Source organism: Gracilinanus agilis, chromosome 3 (genome assembly GCF_016433145.1).
Source record: "Gracilinanus agilis isolate LMUSP501 chromosome 3, AgileGrace, whole genome shotgun sequence".
NCBI classification, from domain to species: domain Eukaryota; kingdom Metazoa; phylum Chordata; class Mammalia; order Didelphimorphia; family Didelphidae; genus Gracilinanus; species Gracilinanus agilis.
The window spans coordinates 5369248-5380003 of record NC_058132.1 but is presented as its reverse complement, the minus strand read 5'-3'; the positions used below and the strand labels follow the sequence as shown (position 1 = coordinate 5380003).

The window sequence follows — 10756 nt, the reverse complement described above, 5'->3', positions numbered from 1 at the left end:
CCTAAGGGACAGCAATAAGAACATCACAGAGAAAGACAACCAGAAGAAAAAACATTCTTAAAGGGGGACCAGGAAGTCAATGTGATGTTAGTGCTGCCATCTTGTCACAGTTGATATAAACTGGTTAAATGCTTTAAATATTAGAATTTATGATTTAACCTTTGAGCACTTTTTGTCATAGCTGTGTATGTTTTGTTAATGACTGCAAAGTTAGGACAAAAAGAGATAGTAAATGATTTTTTAATCTCTCAGGTTAGGGGCCAGTTCAGATACTGCATCAGCCTCCCATGTTGAACCGAGTTAGGCGATGGGCTTCCCCCCAATGAGGGCAGTGGGCCATCCCAACAGGGACAGTAATGTTGCAATTTTGACTCTATTATGTGACAAATGGCAAGTCTTTATGATTCTTTCCCCACATCATTAGAATCCTCAAGGGATTCTCCAGCATGAAGTCTCTCTGGGGAGATGAACTTGCCCCAAATGTATCTCCAAAGTTATTGCAATTTAGCATGAATGGTGTGATCCTTTTAAAGGATCCTTTCAGATGCTACTGAAAGTCTTCCCATTCTAATTAAATGTGAGAAATTTCTCCCCAGTGTGAATTTTTTGCTATGTAATAGGATGTTCCCTCTGACTGAAGGCTTTTCCACGTTTGATATTTTTATGTTGTTTGTCTCCATTATGAATTCTCTGATGATAAATTGAAGATGACCAGTGGCTGAAGGCTTTTCCACATTCATTACACACAAATGGTTTCTCTCCAGTGTGAATTCTTTTGTGTTCTGTAAAGTTCCCTCTGTGGCTAAAGGCTTTCCCACATTCCTTACATTCAAAAGGTTTCTCTCCAGTATGAATCCTCTGATGTTCAGTTAGTTTTCCTCTCTGGTTGAATGCCTTCCCACATTCATTACATTCATAGGGTTTCTCTCCAGAATGGATCCTCTGATGATAAATAAGCGATGTCCTATGGCTAAAGGTTTTCCCACATTCATTACACTTGAAGGGTTTTTCTCCAGTGTGAATTCTCTGGTGGAGAGTAAGGTTTGAGTTTTGCCGAAAGGCTTTCCCACATTCATTACACTGATAGGGTTTTTCTCCAGTATGAATTCTCTTATGTTCAGTAAGGTGTCCACTCTGGCTGAAGGCTCTCCCGCATTCATTACATGCAAAGGGTTTTTCTCCAGTGTGAATCCTCCTGTGTTTATTAAGGTTTCCCCTCTGACTAAATGTTTTCCCACAGTCATTACACTCAAAGGGCTTTGATGCTGTATGAATCCTTTGCTGTTCTGTAAAGTTTCCCCACTGATTGAGAGCTTTCTCACACTGAGCAAGGGGTATGTCTACAATGTGAATTCTCTTGTGCTTGATAAAGGAAGAACATGTGCTGAAGGCTTTCCCACATTCACCACACTGATAGGGCTTCTCTCCAGTGTGAGTTCTCTGATGGTCAATAAGATGCCCTCTCTGGGTAAAGGCTTTGCCACATTCATTACATTGAAAAGGTTTCTCCCCGGTGTGAATCCTCTGGTGTTTAATCAGGTGACCCCTCTGACTGAAGGCTTTCCCACACTCATTACACTGATAGGGCTTCTCTCCAGTATGAATCCTCTTGTGTTCTGTAAGACTTCCCCACCGACTGAAGGCTTTCCCACATGCACTGCACTTGTGGGGCTTCTCTCCAGTATGGATGCTCTGGTGCTGAGTAAGATATGATCTTCTGCTGAAGGTTTTCCCACATTCGTTACATTCATACAGTTTTTCTCCAGGATGGAGCCTCCGAAACTGAATGAGATCTGAATGGTAAGTAAAGGGCTTCCTGCATTTATTATACTTGTAAAGTTTACTCCCTAAGGAGATCCTATTCCGTTTCATGAGCTCTGAAAAGAGCTTTATGTTCTTTCCCAGGGCATCATGTTTATGAAGGCTTTTTCCTGTAGGATGTAAAACAAAGATGGATCCCACACTGAAACTTCTTCCAAATGTATTACATTCGGGAACACTCACCTTACTAAAAGCTTTTCTGTGAGTGACTGTCACTTGTCTGAATTGTTTCTCCTGTCTGGCTTTGTGTCTCTGTAATTTGACATTCCACTCTCCAGATTTTCCTCTCTTGGAATACCCAGAACCATCTTTTGGTGGTCGTTGTTGTAATGAAGCTCCCATTTGAATGCCATGTGTTAGAGGTGATCCCTGGATTTCACACTTAGCATAACAACAAAGGGAATCTGAAAGAAATCAGAAGGGAAAAAGAGCCACAAATCAATAAAATACCAATAAGACAGCCACTAATCACTGTGAGTGACAAAGGAACCTGCTTTAGTCTTAGTTTTGTGCCTCCTAGCTAGGAGAAAGATGCTCATTTTATAAAATCTAAAACAAAGTCTGTTAAAAGGGAACCAAATGAATTCACAGGTTCAGTCTCTAGGCTAGAAGTGATTCCTTTGATTGCTCTAAAAATATTCACTTGGAGCAGCTAGCTGGCTCATTGATCAGGGAGCCAAGATTAGAGATGGGAGGTCCTGGGTTCAAATTTGACCTCAGACATTGTTGGACCCTGAGCAAGTCACAACCCCAATGGCCTAGCCCTTAGTGCTCTTCTGCCTTGGAACTGATCTTTAGTATTGATTCTAAGACAGAAGGTAAGAACTTTTTTAAATTTTTAACTATTCATTAACTTTTGATGGGAGGTGGGGAGAGTGGTCAGAAAATTTATGCTGAGGCAGCAAGCCATGAACCTTTGAGAGAGGAATGGGCAAGAGACAGAAGACATTCACTGGGTTCAAGTCCAATCCAGCCAGGCCAAACATTAGAGATAGCGAAGGGATGCCAAAAACTCTGACCTCATCAATTAAAAAATGAAGTGAATAGGGACATCAATAAGTTCCTGACTAATATGCCAACTTCCTCATCTATATAACATTGTTGTAAGGAATAACCTAAACATGCTTCATGGGAATCCTTGATGGAGATAGTAAGGTGATGACGGACTCTTCCCTCCTTTTCTTTTTTAAAAAATCTGAAGCCCAATACACATGACCATTTCCATATATGAAAAAGAGAAGAGTAATGCACATGAAACTATGAACTTCCTTGTGTGTAGCTTGGTTTTTTGTCAAGGAAGGGACTCATCATTGTTTTAAAGCCTATGCAGTTTTGAAATAATATATGCCACGATTACAAAAATATAAAGGCCACATATAGAAGCAAAAAAGGGGGGGAGGGAATTGAAGCCCAAGATAGTGCAGAAGACAAGAGCATAGTAATAATGCCAAGACTTGAATTAATTATATTCTGGGCTACTGATAAATCACATAAAGATGTCATTATAAACAAAAGACTCAATGTAAAACCCAGGTATCTTCTTGGCAGACCAAATGGTAGCCAGAAGAGAAGCAGAGAAATGAATACAGATTTTATTCAGCTGGAAAATAACTTTAAAGTTCTTCAGACAAGAGGCCAATTTGGAAAAGAAGGCTAGAGAAGAAAACCAGTATTATTGGATTTCCCCAAAATGGTGAAGGGAAGACAAAGAGGCAATGAGGAATGGTAGAGAGGGAGTTGGAGTCAGAGGGATGAGATTTGAATCCCAGTTCTGCTACTTACTACCAGCGTGACATCAAGCAAATGCCTTTGCCTCTCTGGGACTCTGCTGTTAAATAAAGGAGGTGGCAGCTCAAATGATCTGGACCTCTCCACCTCTATCTGATCACCTACAGATCTACGGATCTGACAAGAAAATGTCCCAAAATACAGAATTGGGAGGAGATGGTAGATCATCCGCGTTAAGAGGATACTCCAAAGGACTGAACCACACATTCGACTTGTCCAGACCCACAGTTCTCAGGGATTCCTTATGAAAACATGAAGGATGGAAATAAGAAGATGAAATGACGGAAGCTGGGGCTGAGCCAGAGCTAAGCACCACAGACCTCATTCCCAAGTCAGTTTCCCAGAAAAGCTGCTAGTTCTGACAAAAGGCAAAAGGGGGGCATTTCGAAGGCCCAGGAATTTGAGACACTTAGCAGAAAAGATTAGGACTGCGGAGACGGGAGATCCAACCAAACATCTTTTTTAGGAACGACTAGGACGTAATGGACCAAGTCAATCAAATATGCAAACAAGAGCTGGGAGATAACATAGGACACAAGATTTCATGAGGCTGGCAGCAAGCGGCTGGGTGGCTCAGTGGATGGAGAGCCAGGCCTGGAGATGTGAAGTCCTAAGTTCAAATTTGGCCTCAGACACTTCCTAGCAAGGTGACCCTGGGCAAGTCACTTAACTCAAATTGTCTAGTCTTTACCACTCTTCTGCCTTGGAACCAATACTAAGTCTTGAGTCTAAGAAAGAAAGTAATTTTTAAAGAGGCTATAATGAGGGGCTGATGCAACAGGGGCCTGGAAGTCCTGGGGGGTGGGGGGGAGGGGTTCTTCCCTTTCTTAGGGTCCTGGAGCCTGTGGCAGCTAGTAGAACAAAGTCTTCTCAGAATCATGTGGCTTGTCTACATTCATGCCTGAAGAGAATGCCAATAAAGATGGTCCCTCATCTCTCACCTCCATCACTCTCAGGGATAATGCTCTCTCCATACTGAAAAGATTCTGCATTACTTTGTATTTACTTATCTCTATATATGTTGCCTCACCACCACCACCACGCCACTTAGTAAAGTGTAAACTGGCGGAAGGCAAAAATGAAGCCTTTTTTAATCATTAAAAACAATTAATCACAAATAAGATGTATCACCATGTTGCAGGGTTGCCATATTTGTATCTAGTAAACAAAAGAAAGGAATTACATGAGAGCAAGTAAATGAATTTGATTATAGAAAGAGTTTTTGCACAACAAAAAGCAATGCTTCCAAAATAAAAAAGAAACAGAGCAGGAGAGAAAACTTTTCTTTCTATAAAAGGGATATTCTATACTACTGCTTCCTATAAAAGGGATATTCTATACTACTGTGCTGAAGAAATCACAAGCAAGGGGATTTTTAAAAAATATTAAAAGACTACATGAAATTATGAAGTATAGAATGAGCAAAATCAAGAGAATACTACATATAGCAAAAACAATTTCATTTGAAAAATAACTTAATTTTCAAGAAGATATTCTAATGGGGGAAAGTCTAAAAAATATATATTTGTAGCAATATTTATAATAGCAAGTACTTGGAAACAAATGGAAATGAATGATTTCGGGAGGGCTAAGCAAATGAAAGTAGAAAAATACAATGAGATATTATGTGATAATTTAGTTCATTTAATGAAGTACCTGCCCTGTGCCAGGTAGTGTGCTGGGTACTAGAGATCCAAAGAAATGGTCCTTCCTTAAAGAACATAATGTAAGAAATTACAAAAATGGAGAAACCAGAGAAATATGCATAGAACCATGATGTATAAAAGGCCAATTCCAAAGAACAACATCCATACTAGCCATAAATTTGTAGTTTGTGGAAGTAACAGGAACAATTTATGCCATATACACAAAAATAAATAGTCAACCAAGTTCAGGAAAACACTGATATTGTAAATACCACCGCATTAAAGTCAATCTGCTCCTCCTTGGGGACTGTAATGCAAGTTGGCTAACAGAAACTTTTTGCTTCTGTAATTTCTAACGGTTACAAAAAGTCAGTTAAACATCTTAGAATGTTCAGAAAGTCGGTTAGAACTTAAAGCTATAAATAGAGGTGAAGTTCCAACTGATGGGGCTTTTGTCTTCTGGCTTTCGCTGTGGCTGGAGGCTTTTGCTTTGGCCTTTCGGCTTTGGCCTAATTGCTTCGGCCTTGGCCTGTGCTTATTTTGTTTTGGGGAAATTTGGACCTATCTCATTTCTCTGGACCTCTCCCTGATCTCCCATCTCCATCCCTCCCCTTCCCTCATTTTCCTTTGGGTTCTGGTTGGAAGGGAGGGTTTGGTGATTAGACATTGTGGGTTTAGTTTCTATAGGCTAGTAGAGTATCCTCAAATAAGTTACCCCTAGTTTTAATGATTTGATAAAGACTTTACTTAAAAGGCAGTCAAATATCCCGACAGGGAGAGCCGGACTCTCTCAGTCTAAACCTCTCCGTGACCCATCCCCCACCCTCATCCCTCTCCCTAGCAGCAGTTAGAAAACCCTGAACCCCCTCCCCTTCTGACTGACCCTGATATTAACAAATCCCTTTGTTACCTGTTCAAACCCTGTGGTGAGTCATTGTGTCGAAAATTAAGACAAGGGCCAAGAGGAAAGAATCATTTTCCTTTATTCCTTTTTTTTTTTTTAACCCTTGTACTTCGGTGTATTGTCTCATAGGTGGAAGGTTGGTAAGGGTGGGCAATGGGGGTCAAGTGACTTGCCCAGGGTCACACAGCTGGGAAGTGGCTGAGGCTGGATTTGAAACTAGGACCTCCTGTCTCTAGGCCTGACTCTCACTCCACTGAGCTACCCAGTTGCCCCCTCTTTTATTTCTTGAGACAACTGGGGCATCCATCTTGGCAGGAAGTACCTACCCGAGACTTCCTCCAGCCATCAGTTTGACTGGCAGGGAGGGGCCCTCTCAACCCCTCCCTCAAGAGACTTTGAAACTAACAAGAGAAACCCTCCAGCCAAACCTAAACATTTTCTTACTGGCCCTAATTTCCTCCCTGTATCCTCTGTCTCAAGCCTCTGGGAATAACCTGTTTGAGCTGCCCTCTCCTACATACCCCATTTCCCCTACCTCCTATATACCTTCTCTTACATTCATTCCTCCTCCAATCACCTTATAATCCCCTATTCCCTTTATCCTTCCTCACACCCAAATTGTGTTCATTTTGACCCTACTCAGATCACCTTATTTATTTACCTTTATTTTTTGATAATAGGACTAAGCTTCAAATTAGAAAAGAGCAGTGCTTTATGGCCACACGAACAATCCTCTACAATCATTTTTTTTGGTTTTTTCTTCATCTTGTATCAATTTTCTTACTTTCTCTTTTGTGCTGTTCTACATTTCTGATTACAGATATTTTAAAAGGGAATAAAAATAGAATTCATACGAAAAAATAAGAGCAAAAAAATAAGATCAGAATAAAAAATATATGTATCAAGGTGCTATGTTTCAAAAAGATATCCAAAAAAAGTAGTGAAGTGGCACAGTGAATAAAGCATCAGGCTTGGCGTGGGGAGGACCTGGGTTCCAATCTGTCCTCAGATACTTCCTAGCTATGTGACACCTGGATACTCCTCCATGTCCTGTGTATTCCCCTTCAGAAGCCCACTTTTCTCTTCTGCAGAATGAGTTGCCCTGTAACGCACAGGCAATTCTTGTTTTTTCCTTTGTCTCATGTAATTTCTAATCAAATTCCAAAAAACACACATTTCCCTCAACTGCCAGTGGAGAGTGGCTCACCCTGAATGAATCCAAGTGACAGGCCCCTCTTTCCGGCTCGTGCTGGCTTACTAGGAGTTGCTAGTTAAATAGATTAAGAGATCATTCCCAGGACAGCAGCCCAAACTCTTCCCACTGACTCCTCTGAGGGGACAGCTCCTCGGGCCACCCCATCCAGCAGCTGAGCTGCTCTACTCAGAAGTCTGTCTGTTGTCCCTCACTCACCTGAAATGCCTCTTGAGGCTTCTCCCTCTCGAGTCCACGGTACCTGACCTCTCTCCAACTGGCAGATCACATCTGGTTTGGACACCGGGAGCCCTATTTATGGAGACAGGAAAAGGCAAAGGTCTGGGGACAGAGGGGTGATTCAAAATCCAATGCTCTCTAGGGAAAAGAGGGTGAGAAGGCCCGGTGCCACCTCACCAAGAAACTGCGACTCCAGCAGTATTAGCAATCCTCTTCCACTGGGCCAAGCTGCCTCCCGATGGTCAGGACAGTGGGCCGGACCCGGGGCTTCCACAGGCCATGCTAGATGCCCCAGGAAGTCTAAGAAGGTGGATTGTCGCAACTTGATTTGGATGCAGAGGGGGCATTCGCAGCTTGGTGAGCCCCTTCCCTTCAGAGGAGGGAGAAAACTTTCCAAGCCCTCAGATATTTAGGAGGGATCTCGTCCCGCCACATCGGAGCAGCATCCTCAAGGGCACCTCCAGGATTTCACCAGGGGCAGGCAGCAGAAATGCGCCATCCACCCCAAGGGATCATGGAACCTCCTCAAGTCATCTAGAATACAGGGTGTTTCTGCACCCAAATTCAGAACTCAGGTCCTGGGCAAGTCACTCAATCCTGTTTACCTAGCCCTTGCCCTTCTGTCTTAGAGTTGTAACTAAGTCTGAAAGGGAAGAAAGGAAGGGAGGGAGGCAGGGAGGGAGGGAGGGAGGAAGGAAAGAGAGAGAAAGGATGGGAAAAAAGGAGGGAAGACACTCAAGTAAATAGTTTCTGAGTCCCAAGGGAAGCCATCCTTACCCAGGGAGACCAGGTTCTCATAGTTCTCCAGCATCACCTCCCTGTACAAGGCCCTCTGAGCAGGGTCCAGCTGTCTCCATTCCTCCTGGGTGAAGTCCACAGCCACATCCTTGAATGTCACTGACTCCTGAAACAAGAGACAGATTCCTGATCACCCAAGGTCCATTCATGGAAGTCAGGGAAGGAAGGGGCAGCTATACTGGGCTTGGAATAGGATAATGGGTACCCAGCTCAAGAAATGAAAAGGAACTTAGAAGTCATTCAGTCCAGCTTCCTCCTTTTGCTGATGAGAAGGCTGAAGTTCAGTGAAGAGAAGTGATTCTATGCACAAAATGCCAGAATTCACACTCAGGTCCTAGGGTTCCAAGTTCACTGATCTTTCCACTCACTGCCTGGTGCATTCTGTGCCAGAGATGACGACAATGATAATGACAATGAGGAGGAGGAAGAGGAGGAGGATATAGAAGATGAAGGGAAAAAAGAGCTAACACATTTTCAAGCTCTTTCCTTCTATCTTGGAATCAGTACTGTGTACTGGTTCTACGGCAGAAGGGTGGGAAGGGCTAGGCAGTAGGGGTGAAGTGACTTGTCCAGGGTCACCTATCTAGGAAGTATCTGAGACCAGATTAATATCTAACACTTATAGAACACCTACTATGTGCCAGGCACTGTGCTAAGCACCTTACAAATACCATCTCATTTGAGCTTCAAAACAACCTTAGGAGGGACGTGCTGTTATTGTCCTTGTCTTATAGAGGGGAAGGTGGGCGGCGAGCAGGAGGCAAAGCCAGGCCACCCCACACACACACTTGTTGAGGACATCCCTCACTTCCCCTGCCCCTCCACCCAGCAGCCAATGGGAGTGCTAGGTGAGGTAAGGGGGCATGCCCGGCACTCGGTGGAGGCAGGGCCCCGCAGTCCATCTCTAAAAGGTTTGCCATCACTGCTCTACACCGTTCTGGCTCTGGGAGGTCTTCCAGGCCCTGCCTGCCCCCCCAGGCCCTCCAGGGCCACCCCCACCACTGATGGGCTCCTCAGCAGCCCTCTGGCCCGGCCTTCTGCCCCGGGTCCAGGCTGGTTGGATTCTGGGAATCTGTGGTTATTGTGGGGGGGATCCTCACAGCAGGGTCTGGGGGAAAGAGCTCCCCCTCCAGAAGCCCATCACTGAGGTTCAGGCCAGACAGGCCTCAGCCAAGCTGCCACCCATGAGAGGGAGAGGAAGGAATATGGGGTCCGAGAGAGGGGAGAGGGGACACTGGTCACTCACCCCAGGGTGGGAGGGCAGGAAGCCGGAGATCATTCCCACCGCTGCAGCCTCCTCGGGCTTCTTTCCCTTCTCAGTTCTGTAAAGGTTGGAGGACAACAAGATGGCGCTACAGAGAAGAAAGAAAGCAAGGCCAGGAGGGTGAATATCCCCTGCAGGAGGGTGAGAGTCCCCCTCGGGGGTGAAGCGCCCCACAAGGCCTCCGGGCAGAGACTTCTCAGCTCCTCTGAATCATGAAGCACCTACCATGGGTTAGTCCCAGCCCTAACTGGCCACTTAATTATTTCATTTCATCCTCACACCTCTGGAAGGAAGAGACTATTATTATCCCCATTTTGTAGATGAGGAAACTGAGACAGGGAGTGGTGGAGGGACCTGACCAAAGTCCTACAGCTAAGTAAGTGTCTGAAATAGAATCTGAATTCAGGTCTTTCTGATCCCAGGTCCAGCACACTGTCCACTGAGCCACCTGGCTGCCCAAAGAAAGATCAAATGGAAAAGGCCTTGTCCTCAGGGGGCTTCTACTATATTGGGCACATTACTATACACCGAGACAGGGTAACGTCAAGGTGGGCAAATCAGGAAAGACCAGGAAGGCCTCAAAAGAGGCAGGACTTGAGTTGGGGGTTGAGGGAAGCCAGGAATTCTAAGAGGCAGCGGGGAAGAAGGAGGGCACTCCAGGCGTGTGGCACAGCCTGGGCAAAGTACCTGCTGGACCCAAGGCTGCTTTGGTGTCCCAGCAAGGGAAGTGACAAGGCTCTGGTTGGGGAATGAGGACGCCTGAGCTTAAATCCTGGCTCTGCCCCAACTCAGGCTAGTGATACTGAATACGAAACTCATCCTCTGTGCCTTATCCATTCCTCCACTGATGGAGGCCAACGCTTCCCCCCTCCCTTCCCCAACACAAAAGATGTGTGAGGGGCCAAATGTGGGATCCCCTGAGCTAAGTCCTTCAGCAGCTACAGATGGATATACAGCTCCCCCGAAGCAGGAGCACGACGGACAGAAAATGGTCAAGAAGGAGGACAACCTGGCAAAGATGAGAGAAATAAAAGATGGCCAGAGTTGTGAGAGTGACTGATCCAAGAACATTCCAAATCACTAATAAGAGAAACAGCGAGGAC

At 44.7% G+C, this 10756-nt stretch overlaps 1 protein-coding gene across 1 annotated transcript; it reads right to left on the bottom strand.

Moving 5' to 3' along the window:
- Positions 1-569: 569 nt before the first annotated feature.
- Positions 570-9966, bottom strand: LOC123239516 (zinc finger protein 2 homolog). The gene is made up of 6 exons (XM_044666795.1): positions 9935-9966; positions 9636-9858; positions 8369-8495; positions 7571-7663; positions 1345-2225; positions 570-1281 (listed from the first exon to the last, which is right to left on the bottom strand). The coding sequence occupies exons 1-6, from the start codon at positions 9964-9966 to the stop codon at positions 610-612; spliced, it is 2028 nt and encodes a 675-aa protein (XP_044522730.1). The 3' UTR covers positions 570-609.
- Positions 9967-10756: the final 790 nt, after the last annotated feature.